At 41.2% G+C, this 17,701-nt stretch overlaps 1 protein-coding gene across 2 annotated transcripts in view; it reads right to left on the reverse strand.

The window, feature by feature from the left end:
* Window positions 1-17,701, reverse strand: part of lhfpl7 (LHFPL tetraspan subfamily member 7) — a 175,830-nt gene that overhangs the window by 109,928 nt on the left and 48,201 nt on the right. For both annotated transcript variants that reach the window (XM_028467629.1, XM_028467628.1), the window contains one exon: window positions 10,115-10,253. In XM_028467629.1, the coding sequence (XP_028323430.1) occupies window positions 10,115-10,253 (139 nt within the window). The remainder of the gene's footprint in view (window positions 1-10,114; window positions 10,254-17,701) is intronic.

Below are 17,701 nucleotides of genomic sequence, written 5' to 3' on the forward strand. Positions count from 1 at the left end.
GGTAGTGTAATTAAAAATGTAAAATTAAATAAAAAATTAATAAATAGCTTCATTAGCCATGTGGAAAGACATTAAAAATAAGCATAAAGGAGCTCTTTAAAATAGGGACGTCCCGATACAACTTTTTCACTTCTGATACGATACTGACATTGCAGCCTTGGGTAATGGCAAATACCGATATCGACCCGATACGATATCAGCATGAATCATACATACTTTTATTACTTACTTTGTCGTGTGGAATGCGCAGCTTTATTTGGAAGCTCGGATAGCACAACCAAGGAAATGAGAAGCCTGGATGGTGTTATTGCAGAATGAAATCTCTGTAAGTGTTTGATTAAGTTGGTTGTGTTGTAACATAATGTTTTTCCACTGGCCCTCGGGACATTTACAGTGCATGTATTGCAAGTAGCCGACGGGTTAGTGGGAAGAGGTAGTTTAAAAACCACTTTTGGGGCTCCGCTCGGTGTGTACCTTCCACATGACGTCACTGATGCCAAGCATAGATTTTGACTGACTAGATTGGCTCTATGGATCAGGCCTATTTTTTAGGATTCCCGATCCAGAATTTTCTTCAGACCGGTACCGATAGGATACCAAATCGGATCGGTGCATCCTTAACTCAGAAGTTGTTTCTCTCTATCCTGTTCTGTTCTCTGTTTTCTGTCGCTAACCCCAACCAGTCTAGGAGATGGCTGCCACCTCCGAGTGTTTCCTTCAGTTAAAATGGAGTCGTTCCTCTCCACTGTTGCTGATGCTCGCTCATGTGGAAATGTTGGGTCTTTTCATCATGACCCTATATTTTGTGAAGAGTGGTATGAGACGACTTATTGTTGTATATGGAGGTATATAAATAAAGTTGAACTAAAGTTGAATTAAAGTTTCCATGCAAACATTAACATCTCCATTGTCTGTTAAACCCTGCATTGCCGAGTTGGTGAGCAGCGTTTTGTCAGCAGTTTATTCATCCTAATCGGTCAAAAAACACACCACGTCAAAATCCACACTGATGATATTCACACCACAAAGAAAACTATTGTTTCTAATCTGCTTGTTACAGTTTATCAGCCTGCTTTGATTGCACACGCTCAACACAAACAAGCAGTCTTCTGATGTGCCCTCCCCTGGGCTTTGTTGGCTCTCTGAAACTCTGTCGATCTAGACAAGAGTCGACCTGGAAGCACAACAAAGATTGCGCTGCTCACTTTGCATTGTTATTTAAAGTCTGGAGCTAGAACAGACATGCAGAACAGGATTCAGGGTTTGAGACTGCGACTAATATGGTCGCATATGCGAGTACATTTTCAATATGTGCGAGTGAAAATTTTATCTCGTCACATCCGTGCGAGTGCGTATGAATGACCTTATTTTGGACGGAGCGGCTGAGCGCTCCGTCACGTCCCACAGAGTGCATTTCTCTCTCTCTCGCTTCGTGCTGCGGGTGAGGAGACGGTGCGCGATCACGCAACTTGGCTGCGGGTAATGCATCGGTGAATGCGCCGAGTATAAACGCCAGATGTTCAGCTGTGGTTCTCCCAGAGCAGTGGTCTGCAACCTGCGGCTCTGAGGCCTAATGTGGCCCTTTGACTCTTTTGCAATGGCTCCCTATAGCTTTAAAAAAAACTGTTGAAATAAACAGAGGCTATTAATGATTAATGACAAATAAAATCAAAATATAACAATTTGTTAACCTAAAATAAATCACGTTGTGCAATGACTCAGCACCTTCCTATTTCACCTCCTGCAACATCTACAGACCATCAACTTTCCTGCACCTGTGACAAACCTTAAGTTTTAAATCCCTGCTAAGATAATTAAACCAACAAAATGACTATTCTGGAAGAAAATAGAGATTTTAATTGTGTGGGAACAGATTCATTTAACCGCCATGTTAAATGTACATGCTTGATGTGTGGCAAGAAATGATCAATTAGCATGTGTTGATCACATGATCATGTGTTATCAAATTCAAGTTTTGTAGCCTTTCAAATACATTAACTAAAAAACATCTTCTTTATATAACATTGGGTTCATGTAAACTGAGATGTGTATGAATTTGAAGATGCAGGATACTGTTTTATTTATTGATGTCAATTTATTTTATTTTATTTTAAACAATTTTTAAGTTTCCATTTATATGATCAATATAAATCAAATTAAATCAAACATTACTATATAATTTTAACTGTATAGAATTTAATTCACTGTATTGCCTTTATTGAGAAGGTATTTTTCGGCTCCAGGAGGACTTTAATCCAGGTGAGATGAGGTAAAATGGCTCCCTGTAGAGTAAAGGTTGCAGACCCCTGACCAGGGGAAGAGGGTTAGGAGACCCCACTATAAGAGCTGGACCCTCTGAATTTAATTCCATGGGGTGAAGCAATGCAGATACTAAGTTGGTTATGCTACTGTTAAGTTAATTCAAGTTCACCCTTTCTTCAAAAAAAAAACAAAAAAAAAAACCCCGGTTCAAAAAAGAGTGTGACCAAATTCTGTGCACTAACTTTTCCAGTTCCACCACTGGAAAAGTTAGTGTAGAGCCCTGGGATTATATGCGTACACACACACACACACACTCACAAAAGCAGCAAACTCTGTAGTCAGAGTGCTATAGACTTCTTATTCTCATTTTTCTGAAGCAGCATTGATCTGATTGTGGAGTCAGACAGAGAAGTATGAGTCTCTGTCTGTGAGCCATAAGCACCACTTTAAACACACCATTAACCCCATCCTGTGAAAGTGTCACCTCTGTCAATAAAGATTTAACCTTCCCGGTGTCATCAATCTCTAATTACACTCAGGTAAATGCCACACGCAGTGATGTAAATGAACTAATCAATATTAACAAGAACTGATCCATGGAAATAAATGGGAGCTGGGCAAAAAACAGCAGGTAAAGCTTTGTCCATCAGAATCACTTTAATTTCACTAATTCACTTATACGGCCATAGGGGCTGTCGCAGAAATTTACCAAACCGTAATAACATTTACAATTTGTGTAAGAATATGAATTATTGTCAAATGAACAATATTTACACTGTAAGAAGGTTAATGTCATGGTTTGGAAATGCATTGATGTTGTTTAAAAAGAGTGGCATATATTTTACAAATAATCATTATTTCTCTTGCAAGATGAGGGGAATTTAAATTCAACAATAAAATAATTAAAAAACAATTGTCCTCCCGATCACAAACAGGACAAAAAAGAAAGCTGTGCTGCTGACTTCAGCTCTGCTAACAGTTTGTTCCACTTCTTTGCAGCATAACAACTAAAAGCTGCTTCTCATGTTTGCATGACACCAATATTGCAGCCTTGAGTATTGGCCGATACCAATATCAATCCGATATCAGCACAAATCATACATACTTTTATTACTTATTTTTGTAGTGTGGAATGTTAGAAAAGGCTTGATCAAGAGAAAAACTGACTCATTTATTATTAACCAATTGTTTACAAACATTTGAACCTTCAACATAATATCTACTGTATTCTACAATTGAATAAATATAACATAATATATATCGGAGATTTTAGATGCAGTCCGATAAAATCCAATATTCGTTTTCTGGCTGATATCAGACCAATATCTGATATCAATATCGGATTGGGACACCCCTATGTTTGATGAAGACCATTACAATAGTCCAGTCTGCTGGAGATAAAAGCATGGATCAGGTTCTCCTGATCTTTCTGAGTCATTAAACCTTTCACTCTGGAGATGTTCTTTAGGTGGTAGAAGCTGTTTTTGTGATAGATTTGATCTGACTGCTGAATGTCAGACCTGAGTCAATCAGAACACCAAGGCTTCAGACTTGGTCTTTAGCTTTTAGAGATCGAGACTCAAGATACTTGCTGACCACAGTTTTCTTTTCCTTGTTACAAAAGACAATCACCTTCATCTTGTCATGATTTAGTTGAAGGAAGTTTTCACTCATCCAGCAGTTTACCTTTTCTAAACAGTCACACAACACCTCAATGGGACCATAGTAGGGGTTGAACGACTTCATAATTTTAAAAGTTGACTTTAGGAGCATACAAGTTGAGTCGACGTCGACTAGTCGATGACGTCACCAAGAGCTGAAGCCGAGCCGAGTGGCAGCCGAGTGCCGGTGTTGTGCCTAAATCTGTGACCCGAAAAATCTGTGACCGCAGGTGGCGACAGTTCCAACCCCTGCGGCTTCTTGGTGGACATTTACTCCCCCTTAAACATGTTTGTACTTCTTCTACCAGTCTGCATGTACTTCACTCACCGGAGCATCATGTTTAAGGGGGAGTAAATAGCTCTTGAATAGCTACGAAGAGGTTTAGCACTCTTCTTTCCTTCACAAATTATTTTGGGTCACAGATTTTGGCACAACAGTGGTCTTCCCTCGCCAACGAAGCCTCCGTCCTGAGCTGCTGATGTTTTCCAGATCTGCTTAATACACAAACATGTTACCACTACATGTATATTAGCCGTAGCTGCCTACCAGCTGCAGTTTGAGCACAAACAAGGAAGGAGTGATAAATGCTTAATGTTGTGCTGCCTTAGTTCTATGTGGAAATGCCAGGATTTTGAGATTAATAGCTTGCAGCAACCCTTTTTTTTTTTTTTATTATTAATTAAGAACTATGAACTGAACTAGTTCATTAAAAAAATGTGAACTGAACTTTGAACTACTTTGTGTAGAAAATGAACTTTTCCAACCCTGTATCCAGTGTCAAGGCAACTAGTTGATAGATTTAGGTGCTGTATGGTTTCCTCTATCGTTTTAGGGTCCACTGTAATAATCTATGAGATGGCAGTTGATTCATCCCTCAGTGGTTGAAGCTATTCACACTTTTTGTTATTCCGCTGATGTTTGACCTTACTGAATGTAATTTTCATAGAAGTACAGCTATCTGATCTGGGGTGTTTTGAGTATTTCAATCACAGAGAACAATGTCTCAGAGTTGTTGATGTTTTTGCAATAATTTCAGAGAAGTACTGCTGCCTCACTTTGAATAACCGGTTAATCGTTTAATTTACACGAGTCATCTGTACAGGTCTGAATGAATGGAGAACCCCAGATTTAAACTACATGAGGCAGCTCTGTGAAGCTGCATAAAGGTAAACCAAGTGCAATGTTCACATTCTCAGAATCATAAATGTAACCAGATAACATTTAATGTGTTTAGTAATTAGTGTTTACAACTTCTTAGCATCGTGTGCTGGTATGCAAACATTTGCTAATTAACTCTAAACACAAAAAGCTGCAGGCTAAGGCTGTTGTCAGTATCTTTAAGGGCAATTAGCTCGATAAAAAAAATCTGTTTAGTCCCTTCTAATGATACTATTAAAATCTTTAGAAGGGACAAACTGATTTTTTTTTCTTTCCTTCATTGGTCTGTACAGTATATAGTGTCAGTGAAATGTGAAAAGCACTCAGCGATGCTCAACATTTGCACTAACTGCCACTATAAAGGTGTGATAGAAATGAAGAGAAGTTAAGGCTAAGCTGCTGAGCACCACCATATTATTCCTTTTTCAAGCTGAAGCACCAACAATAGCACTTAATGTTTATGGGACTACTTCATGTTGGGAGTGAAAGCAACAGCGGGGTAAGTCACATGTAGCCATGAACCAATGACCTGTGTTAAAGAGGCGTAATTAACTTTTTACAACAGCACTAAATCTCTCCTCACCTTCCCTTCACTGGATGAAGCAGAACATGCAGACTTGTTACCTAGCAACAGATCACCTGATGTCTTGTATTTTTAAGGGTTTTTTTTGTAATTATTATTTGTAATTATCAGGGGACAGCCGGCAAGGTACTGTGATCCTGCATGTTCTTCTTTCTTCCTCTGAGGACATCTTACTTCACATACTCGAACAATTAACACATTTTGCACAAAGGTCCAGTCCCATGCCAGATTGCCTCAGCTGCAAAAACAGGCCAAGATTAAATCGGGGCTTTCGCCTTTAATTGGCCATGTAATGTTAGTACATTAATGGAATTTGTCCTCTGCATTTAACCCATCCCTGAGGAGCAGTGGGCAGCCATTTTGCGGTGCCTGGGGAGCAGTTCGGGGTTAAGGGACTTGCTCAACATCCCACAGTGACGGCCCAGATGAGGCTTGAACCAGCAACCCTCCAATTACAAGCCCAGCGTCCTTTTTTTTTTTTTTTTTTTTACCTTGTCTGCACATGCTGTTGAAGGTTAACACTACAAGAAGTGCAATCTTTTAACAGCAATGCATATTTTATTATTGCAATTAAATAAATTAATTTATTTCATTGCATAATTGTGACCATCACCAGCCCTCCCTAGGGAAGGGTAAATACTTTATTAAAAGGAGGATGTAAAAAAGAGAGGGCAGTGTTACAACAGGGTGAGGGGGGTGGGGGGGGAGTTAATAGGGAGGAGGGATACAAGATAGGAAAACGAATGGGTGGGGAATAGTCAATAAGTTACAAGTGATGCGATGTGAAATTGTGGTTGTGTATATTGTGCTTATTGTTGTGTTATCAAGCCAGTTTGGTAACCAGTGTGCGGCTTAGGAATAATGGTGGTGGCTGTGAGCAGAGGAGGAAGTGAGTAGAAATTCCATAAAACAGGTATTTGGGAACAACGTGTCTATGGTTGAGCCCAGTATGAGTGTTATCCCACAGCCCGAGGCCGGTGCGTCCATGACAAATGTGATTCCAAGAACCGCTACTGCAAAACCCATGGGCCGCCCCCGGGCCCGAAGAAGCAGTCGGGCCAGCAGAAAGAGCGGGAAATCTAGGGGCCCCCGGCGACCACCCCACGGCCAAGCAGCCCCCCAAACGCCCCCAAGATCCCAAGCCGAGAGGCAGCCATTGCCCCCCCATACACACCCGAGAAGGCCCCAAGGAGCCAAGGACCCAGCGCACCACGCCACCAATCCCAACCCCCAACCCCCAGGCCCCCCAGCCCCCCACCACCACCCACACCCCCGCGCCCAGCCCCCCGAGGGGAGGGCCCAGAGAACTCCCCGCCCGAGACCCCAGCGGAGGAGCCGAAGCCCACGCCCAGCAGACGACCAGGGCCACGCCGAATGGGCAGCCGGCAGGCACCCGCCGGCGAGCCCAGAGCCAGCAGGGACCCGACCCCAGGCCAGGAGGACCCGGAACGGATGCAGCACCAGGAGCAGCCCGGCCAGCCGGCCAAGCACCCCGGGCCCCAGGAGCACCCCCCGGGACCAGGACCCCCCAAGGGCAAGCCCCCGGGCCAAGCCCCCCGGGACGCGCCCCCCACCCCAGCCCAGGACCCGGCCACAGCCCAGCGTCCTTAACCACTAGGCCACCTCCGTAATATCTCTAAAATCAGGAATATCTTGGCCCAGAGTAATCCATGCATTTGTTACATCTAGATTAGATTATTGTAACACCCTACTGTCAGAATGCCCCAGTAACTCACTAAAAAGTCTCCAGTTAATTCAGAATGCCGCAGCCAAAATACTAACTGGTACTAACAGCATATTTCTCCAGTATTGGCTTCCCCTCATTGGCATCCTGGAAAATCACAAATTCTAGACCTGTTTCCTTGCTATCACAGTTCTCAAAGATACTGGAAAAATTATTTGTGCAAAGATTGGATGATTTAATTGACAAACAGAACTTACTAATTGACAGTCAGTTCAGGTTTAGATCATGTAGGTCAACCTCCATGGCTCTAATGGAGTTAGTGGAGGAGATCACAGGATGCATTGATAAAAAAACATATGCAGTGGGTGTTTTGATTGACCTAAAGAAGACTTTTGACATGATTGACTATGGGATTTTGCTCAAAGAGATGGAGCGGTATGGTGTCAGAGGGGTAGCACTCACATGGTTACATCTGCAATAGAAAGCAGTTTGTCCAGTTAGGCAACCACAAATCAGTGTGCATGAACATTACCTGTGGTGTCCCGCAGGGGTCTAATTTGGGATCAAAATTATTTATCTTATATATTAATGATGTATGGAAAGTCCATCCATCCATCATCCATCTTCTCCCGCTTAGCCGTTTCCGGGTTGCGGGGGCAGCATCCTCAGTAGGGAGGCCCAGACTTCCCTCTCCCCGGCCACTTCCTCCAGCTCTTCCGGGGGGACCCCGAGACGTTCCCAGGCCAGCCGAGAGACATAGTCTCTCCAGCGTGTCCTGGGTCTTCCCCGGGGCCTCCTCACTAGGGAGGCGTTCAGGGGGCATCCTAATTAGGTGCCCGAGCCACCTCATCTGGCTCTTCTCGATGCGGAGGAGCAGCGACTCTACTTTGAGCCCCTCCCGAATGACTGAGCTTCTCACCCTATCTCTAAGGGAGAGCCCAGCCACACTACGGAGGAAACTCATTTCGGTCGCTTGTACCCGTGATCTTGTTCTTTCGGTCATGACCCAAAGTTCATGACCATAGGTGAGGGTTGGAACGTAGACCGACCTGTAAATAGAGAGCTTCGCTTTTTGGCTCAGCTCCCTCTTTACAATGACGGACTGGTTCAGACTCCGCATCACTGCAGACGCCGCACCAATCCGCCTGTCGATCTCTCGCTCCATCCTTCCCTCACTCGTGAACAAGACCCCGAGGTACTTGAACTCCTCCACCTGGGGCAGAACCTCATCTCCAACCCGGAGAAGGCACTCCACCTTTTTCCGGTCGAGAACCATGGACTCGGATTTGGAGGTGCTGATTCTCATTCCGGCCGCTTCACACTCGGCTGCGAACCGAGTGTCTAACATAAAAAAGGTTTTTGCAGATGACACTAATATTTTCTGTTCGGGGGGAGATTTGCAGCAGCTATTATTGCTAAAACTAAAGTGTTGGTTTGATGAAAACAAATTATCACTAAACCTGAAGAAAACAAATATTTAGAAATCGTCGAATTAAGCAAGATGTATGTTTGGAATTTGAAAATGTGGAAATTGAAAGAGTTTATGAAATTAAGGTTATTGGTGTTGTAATTGATAAGTTTGGCTGGAAACCTCACATCAAATATGTGTGCTCCAAAGTATCTAGAAGTATTTAAAATACTTGGTAAAACTAAACAGGTTCTGGATCAGAAATCTCTTCAGATTTTGTACTATGCACTTATTGATCCATGTCTATCCTACTGTGTTGAGGTATGGGGAAATAAATTTAAAAGCACTTTACAAAAGATTTTCAAATCGGGTCAGATTTAGTTTAAGCCTGGAATAAGTTGTTACCAAGCAACCTCCAAATGTTGTTCATGGTCAGAGAAGGCACATACAATCTAAGGGAATTGTAATTTTAAGCAGCCTCCAGACTCAACTCTGTTTGTGATGTTAAATTATGGAATTAACTAGACGAGGACATACAAATGGGCATTAACTTAAAATAGTATAAACAAACATTCTAGACAAGACTGCTAAGTTTTATACCGTTGATTGTTTTGTTTTTTTTCTTTTTTAAAGGATGTCAGTATGCCTATATGCAGGGCTCTATATCATTCTATAGTTGAATTTTTTAATTGTTGAAGATTGTATGGATTCACACATTATGTTTGCACTCAGGGATTTTGAAAGAACATGACATTGTAAGAGGGGGCTGAACTTTGCTTCCTTCAGCCCCTTCGCGAACACAGTGTGCAATTTGTATCTATTTTTTTACATATACTTTTTCATGTTTGTGCTTGTTTGAGACAAATAAAAATCAATCAATCAATCAACATTTTCATAATTCACAACAAATCAACCATATGTGCTACAGAAATGTAGCCCCAATACCAAAGAAACTTCTGTACGTTTATACCTATTGAAAATTATGAAGCCCATGTTCAATGTATTGCTTAATAATTCAGTGCCTTTATTGTTATTTTACAAAGTATAACAATATTTGAGATAACTGAAAATTTGACAGCAATTAGAAATCTGCCTTCAAACACTAGCAGATGCTGTCAGGTTCTGCCTAAAATTGCCTGGCCCCAACCATTGCTGCGTATCAGCTATATTTCAATTATATTGGGTTTTTTTCATAGACAACAGTTAGATATTTTAAGGACAATGCATGACAAGTTCATGCATCAAAGTATCAGATGAAAAAGGACATCACACAAAAAAAATTATTAGGAAAATATTTAGCAAAAAGCGAGTATGTATATTTTCTCGTGCGTGTGTGTGTGTGTGTGTGTGTGCTGACCTGAAGCCATCTGCATGTATCCCGCCAGGGTGCAGATCCTCCTCTCACATCCTCCACTGGGCAGAAAGATGGTGATGATGGCCAACAGGGAGCTGACAGCCAGCAGAGCACAGCCTCCTGAACACAGCACCGCACTAGTCTGAGGAAACACACACACACAACAGTTTGATCATTCCTTCACACATCGAGCATTGCGAGCTTCACGCGGACTGACCCAATTCTACCACTTTCACAAGTGAGAGCAAATAAAAAGAGCTTCAGGAGTTCAGCCATCTTTAAACAGATCATCCAATAAAGGAAGCAAGTTCACTCAGTCACATCAGCTTTTGACTTTCAAGAGAGTCGTCGTTTGGAGTAATATCTAACAGAATTCTTGAAGGTAAAGGTGCAATTATTTTCATCGTATATGCCAATATCGGGTTTGGTTCAAATTTTCAATGACCAAGTGTGACGCCAACAGTGCAACCATGTAACAGTGTTTGAAAGGGAACGCAGTATACTCTGAGTGACACTTTAAAGCAGAGGTCACCAACATGGTGCCCGTGGGCCCCAGGCAGCCCTCATCACCATGTGAGGTGCCCTCAGGAGTTCTAGTCACCAACTCACAAAGACAAATACATATGAGAGATAAAGTTAGTACTTAGTCAATTTAAACACTGCTGATCAAGTTTTAGTATTAAATTAAACATTTTTAAATGTTTATTTTCACTGAAACATTGTGACATGTTTTTAAGTGTTGCAGATCTGGTGTATAGTCAGTGGTATGTTATATATAATATGCCATATAAGATGTATATTTTAAAACGCAAGGTGGATTTTCTTTAAAATGTAATGAAAATGGAACAATTGCATAAATTAGGAAAAATCAAGTGTTTCATGTTGAAACCTCAACGTTTCCTACCTTTTCAAGTCGCTACTGTCTTACCCTCTAATTAAAGTGAAACTGTGAAAAAGTATGTATTTAAGAAGCGCTAACTGGTAGCCCTTCGGACTATACAGTACCTATGAAGTAGCTCATCATTTCAGAAAGGTTGGTGACCTCTGCTTTAAGGAGTAAACAGACAGTGTTGTTGTAATTAAATGTTGTTAAAACACTTGACATGTTGTCAATTTCTTGACACTGACACTGGTATAAATTATCAGTGTTTTATTTAAGTACATTCAACTCCATAACATGTTAGTCAGTAGGCCCTTATTTTGGGCAGCGCAGCCTGCAAAGGAGAGGCGGGGGAACCTTTGCGCTCAGGAATGCGTCTACTTTACTCAGCTGGATCAAACTCCCTCATTATTCAGAGTCATGTTTGGGTAAAATAAAACTGCCTGACATGAGAGGCAGAAAGGGAGCTGGCGGTGATCCCCAAGAAGGACTCATTCTGCATTCTCGCAAAGACAACCACAGTGCACCAGATCGGCACCGATCCGTCCATCATTTGGAACCAAGCTGTTCATCTAAGTCATATTAAAGCTAGGGTAGGCGATTTTCTCCAGATACACTTTTAAAGTTTTTGGTTGAAATTGTCTTTATGTCCTGACAGAAATTAAGATCTTATATTCTCTGAAAAAGGAACAAAGAAAATCCATCATCTGTAGCAGCTGTAAATCTGTAATAACTTTGATCAATGGAGAAAAAAAAACGAACGATTTTTTTTTTTCAACCAATCACGTCTCCCTGTCTCTATGCTCGTTTTCGACCCCTCACATGCACGAGCTCACACTGAAAGCTTGGTCATGTTTTTTAACATATATAATTGTAAAGTTTATTGTTTACTTACTGCTGAGACAACGAGGTTTCTACACAATACAAGCGATGAGCTGAGCTCCTCTTCTGCAGCAGCTGTGTGCTTGCATGTGAGTGAGACGGAGCACAGAGGGGAAGGGGGAGGGGGTAAAGGCGGAGCCATCGGGCAGGCTACATTCATAATAATGCTAGCTTTTGAAAATCGCCTACCCTACCTTTAAGTTAAAAATATATATCCTAACTGCTGCTTAATATGACCAAATCTTCACAAATGTGTGTTGTTTGTCTTTAACGTGTAATGTCACAGTCAGTTTTCACTAACAGGTTAATGACTCTCTCAGCTGGAAAACTGCTCTCCAAACCCAAACACCAGGGCATTGTCTTTTTTCATTACACCAGCACTTAATCACTCACACATTGCATTAAACCAAACCATGCCGTTACTGACCAACGGCAGCTTTATAATTTGTCACTAACTGGATCTAATTCACCTGCTGTGTAAAGGTTTGTTTAGCGCCTCCTGACAGCAGTTTGACAGACTTCACTTCTAAACACGATCCTGGAAAGATCCTCTGCGAGTGGCAGATAAGTTTAAAATACACACATGGTTTGTGTGTGTGTGTGTGTGTGTGTGTGTGTGTGTGTGTGTGTGTTTATATCGGCCTGTCAGTTTGATCTCCATAGTCTGTCTGACTGACGAGAGGTCCAACATGTGCTGCACCCCTCCGCAGGCTGTAAGCAGCAGAATTGGTGATTAGCATGCAGGCGTGGGCGATCAAAACGCAGGAGGGAATTACAGCCCTATAACGTGTTATTTGACGCATGTTCCTCTTGTGACTGGTGGGGATGGAGGAAAATTGAAAGCAAAGTTGTTTCCGTGCCTTGCAGAAGATTTAATAAGCTTGCACTGAGTGTTTGTCAGACATGCAGAGCGAAGCAGAAAGGCGCTACAGCATCAGGACATTGGTAGCAGTGACCATCATTTTAGTTTGACCTTAATTTCTCAAAACCTGGCCGTGTGCAATGTTCTTCAGCATAACAGCTCATGTTCACATCACACCAGCTCCTTGAAAACTTAAGCAGTAAAGTGCATTGCTCAAGGGCACCTTGACCCCATGCTATTAGGCAGGATGAGAGCATTTGACTAAATGGAGAAACCGCAGCTGTAGACAAGGGACATTATTGCAAATGACTCTGAGACACGTTAAAGACTTTAGTCTGTAATCTAAATGTCATCAATACTCAGCAAAGCAACAGTTTGTCCTCAGGCCACAAGCAATGTAATGTCTGGTTGGTCACATGATCCTCCTGTATGGAAGCTGCTGAATGGTGACACAACAAAGTGGATTTCACCATATACACACATTACAAACAAACCACTGCCAAGTGCTGCCGTACCCACTTTTCCAGATACTTGCAGCTATCTATTCTGGATCAATGATCCTGATCATGTACCATGAACATTCACACTTTAAAGGCTTGGAAGGAATTTCTATCCACATTAATAATAATAATAATAATAATAAAAATAATAATACAGTAAGGTAATTATACATAAATGTGCAATCCGAATCTGAGTCAACCCGACATAATTATGATCAGTCAATTAAGAACCAAGATATAGATTTTTTAAATGGATGAGAAATAGGGATTTTTGTATACTTGAAACTAATCCAGAATCAGTATATTGATCCGTATCCTCTCTAAAATTGAACAGATTTTCCATTTCGTTTAGCACTTTTAACGTAATCCTGCTAACAGTCAAACAAATAAATAAATAAATGAGCTCACAGAGATTGTGGGTTATAGCTCACATTGCCTCTGTGGAGTTTGCATGTTCTCCTTCCTCATGGATTTAGATCTAATCGTAGGATTTTTGTTCATAGCTAGGAGTTAAAGTTGGGGTACTCAATTTATTTTCTTTAACTAAAAAAAATAATTCTTATTAGCATCATTTAGTTTTTATCGTAAAAGTAATCATTTCTGAAAAAAATCGAACGTCTGCGTGCTGTCTGTGCCTTATATTTAAATATTTTAGTTAATAAAACACGAAGGAGCCTCCTCATTGGCTGCCGTGATAAATAATGAAGCGCGTGCACGGTGCAAACTTGTTTTCAGTCTTGGACTAACTTTTGACGCGGAAGTGGCTGTTTTACTTTAATTTAATGTTCCATTTTCCTATATTTTATGTGCATCCTTTTGCGTGGCGACGTGTTTTACCAATAGTGCATGTTCAGTCCTCGTGCGCGATCGTGAGAGGAGGAGACTGGGAGCGATTAACAGAGTGGGGGATATGATTTATTATTATTCAGCCATGCCCCTCTGTCATGGTTCAAGAATTAGGTAGTGCAGCTTTAATGAAATAATCACCTTTGCCTATTTTGATTTCTCACGGCACTTTTGTTTTGTTTTTTTAAAGGACCAAACTGGAAGGTCAATGTTGCTCAGCTTATTTTGGGCCTTATTACCTAAAACGACTGATGACCAGGAATGCTTTTTCATATTGAGTAATTACAAGTCAAAGTAACTGATAAACCGTGCACAAAAGATGCTTTTTATTTAGTTTTTTTGTGTTCAAGTAAACCAAAACAGGGAGCACGGTGGCTTAGTGGTTAGCACGTCCGCCTCACAGCAAGAGGGTCCTGGGTTCAAGCCCTGGGGTGGACACTTGGGTCCTTTCTGTGTGGAGTTTGCATGTTCTCCCCGTGCTGCGTGGGTTTCCTCCGGGTACTCCGGCTTCCTCCCACAATCCAAAAAACATGACTGTAAGGTTGATTGGAGTCTCTAAATTGCCCATAGGAGTGAATGAGTGAGTGAGTGGTTGTCTGTCTGTGTTGCCCTGTGATGGACTGGCGTCCTGTCCAGGGTGTACCCTCGCCCAGCGCCCTATGAGAGCCAGAGATTGGCACCGGCAGACCCCCGCGACCCTGATAAACAGGAATAAGCGGGTATGAAAATGGATGGATGGAAGTAAACCAAAACCTTTGTCTTTGAGTTGCACCAGAGTTTAAAGACATCCTCACATTGATCTAAATGAATCAAACAATCCAAACAATTTGTTCTAATGTGTTCTATGAAAAACTGACAGGGCTGTGTAAATGCACCTTTAGAAAACAACCTTTGTTTAAAAGAAATCTGATTAAAAAACAGGAAAAACAAGTATTCTGGATTGTGTTTCCCACGTTGGTGCAAATTGCTGTTGAATTTATCTCCTAATTACATTCTGTGAAAAATATTGAGCTATTACCTGCTCAATTAACGGCTATATTATATTTAACAGCTAGTCAGGTTGCATTTTTTGTTGCGATACCGAGGTGTTGAAGCGGTAATGCACAGCGGAATGTAGGTGTTAGAGACGGCTGTCTGCTGTGAGAAAAACAACATTAAAATAAAAGTGAGGTAAATGGAAAAAAAAAGTGTGTTTGGAAAAAAAACACAAATTACGAGGCGCTATTAGAGACTTCGGGATAACAATCAAAACCCTTAATTAGGCGCGAGCAGTCGAGTAATTTCCTGCTGTTACATTTAACTGTGTTGATAACAGCAGACAAGCACACGTAAAACATGAGCTCCAGTCACTTCTCATTCTCTCTCTTTTTTTCTTTTAGCTTGCTAGAAACAAGAGGACAGTGAAGATAAAGCGGGCACACTTGATGGTACAGAAAAAGCCATTAACTTCAGGGGTCTTTGTTCTTCTTTCCCTCTTGCTGGGATGATATTCATGTATGCAGAGGAATGTCTCCTTTCTCTTCACTGCTTGATCTTGGCCCTGCCTCGTGGGCTCAAAGTGTGCAGCCTACCTCCAACCCTGCTGTTATCAATTCACTGTGACACATCAGGTACATCGCGCCTTACACAGGAGCAAGTGCAGCCTGAGACGGGGGATGGGGGGGTAGGGGAGTAGATACATTGTGAGTTTTAGAGGAAGCAATTTTACCAAACAATAAAAGAAGCAATGCAAGCTCGTAATCACAATGGCATTGACATAAAAATAAATAGCTGGGAATGCTTGTAAATCTAAATATTTCCACATATACAGCAGTAAATCCAGCCTAAATGGGTTTTCTGCCCAATTTCTACTTGTTTAATTATCTGTGAGCTGTAATAGATTTATACACATGACATTTTCTGCATGCCATTTAAACACAGGAGAGGGTTTAAATGGCACGGGAGAGTAATAACGCACAGCAAAAGCTATTTTTTACAGAAAACATTTCAATTAATGGCATCCCAATTCATCAACTCAACCACTGTGTCCATGTGAGTGTGCTCTGATGAGCAAAAAAATTCATCTTCATTATGTCCAGACAATATACAATATTCATCGAGGGGCCTTTTTTTCATTTTTAAGTTAATTTAGTAGAAAATGTGTTGCTAACAGTTCGAGCCATTTCAGTGATATTCTTCCTTAATGGAACGTAATTATCTGTGAATAACTGGTGGAGCCACTACAACAGCAGGAGGAGGAAGAAAGAGAAGCAAAATGAAGCTTGAAAAATTAAAAAACAATACATAATTTTTTTTTCTTCTTATTTACTTGAGGGTAGAATAACAAATGAGACATGCAGAAAGTTAATAATCTTATCGTCTTTCATTTCCTGCTCACAAAAAACTCATTTGAGAAAGTAATCCTCTCAGGATATTGTGACTTGAGGTATACTGATGCGAACTTAATCATGATAGAAAAGAAAGCAGTTAAGTGGAAGCCTCTAAAATAATGCAATAGTGGTAATGCTGATAAAACGAGAGAAGCAGACGCTGATGTGTGCTCTGCACAGTCATAAACAAACTTTATTGGTTTGTCCTTTTGAATGATCAACATCTTCAGCTTCCTGTAGGAGACCAACATCAGTGGACTTCCATTCAGCTGCTGTGAAGGGACTTTTTGATTTCCAATTACATTAGGGAGACTGTGATTACACTGTACAGGCCAATGAAATTTCATTATCGCTTCAATTGGGACTTACAAGATGGAGATGGGCCGACAGGTCTCATTAAGCATAGTCTGGCTTTCTGATCCTGGAGCGAATGGCTGAACGTTTTATTCCATCGTTGAGGAAAACAATGGCCCCTTAGAGTGGGAAACGACAGTTAAAGCTCAACGCAGTCCCGTGAAAGAAATAACCTCTGGACTTTACAATCGAATGCCTCGTCTTAATGGAGGAGAAGAGGCGAGGGCGAGAAAGAGCTGCACATCCACAGACGGGCAGACGTGACGAGTTTTCCAGAGTGCCATTGGTCCTGTCCCTCTGTGTGTGTGTGTGTGTGTGTGTGTGTGTGTGTGTGTGTGTGTGTGTGTGTGTGTGTGTGTGTGTGTGTGTGTGTGTGTGTGTGTGTGTGTGTGTGTGTGTGTGTGCGTGTGTGTGTGTGTGTCTACAGTAGGAGTGTGATGATATCTCGATATGGCGATATATTGCAATATTTTTTCGCATCGATCGTTTATCGATATGCTCGCGCTATCGTTTTTTTATTTTTTTTAAACCTTTTCTGTTTTTTCACTAAAATGTGCAGGTAAATCCTCACAGAAATGTTATCACTGTTTGTTGAAGGAACCAATATACTGTTTACTGGAATAATGCACTATACTGGTGACACTGGTAAGAAAGACCCTATTTTTTGTTTATACTTATTCGTCAGTGCATACGGAAAGTATTCACAGCGCTTCACTTTCCCACATTTCATCATGTTACAGCCTTATTCCAAAAGGGATTCAATTCATTTTTTTCCTCAAAATTCTACACACAATACCCCATAATGACAACATGAAAACATTTTTTTTTTAAATGTTTGCAAATTTATTAGAAATAAAGAATGAAAATATAACATGTACATAAGTATTCACAGCCGTT

Source organism: Gouania willdenowi, chromosome 14 (genome assembly GCF_900634775.1).
Source record: "Gouania willdenowi chromosome 14, fGouWil2.1, whole genome shotgun sequence".
NCBI lineage: Eukaryota > Metazoa > Chordata > Actinopteri > Blenniiformes > Gobiesocidae > Gouania > Gouania willdenowi.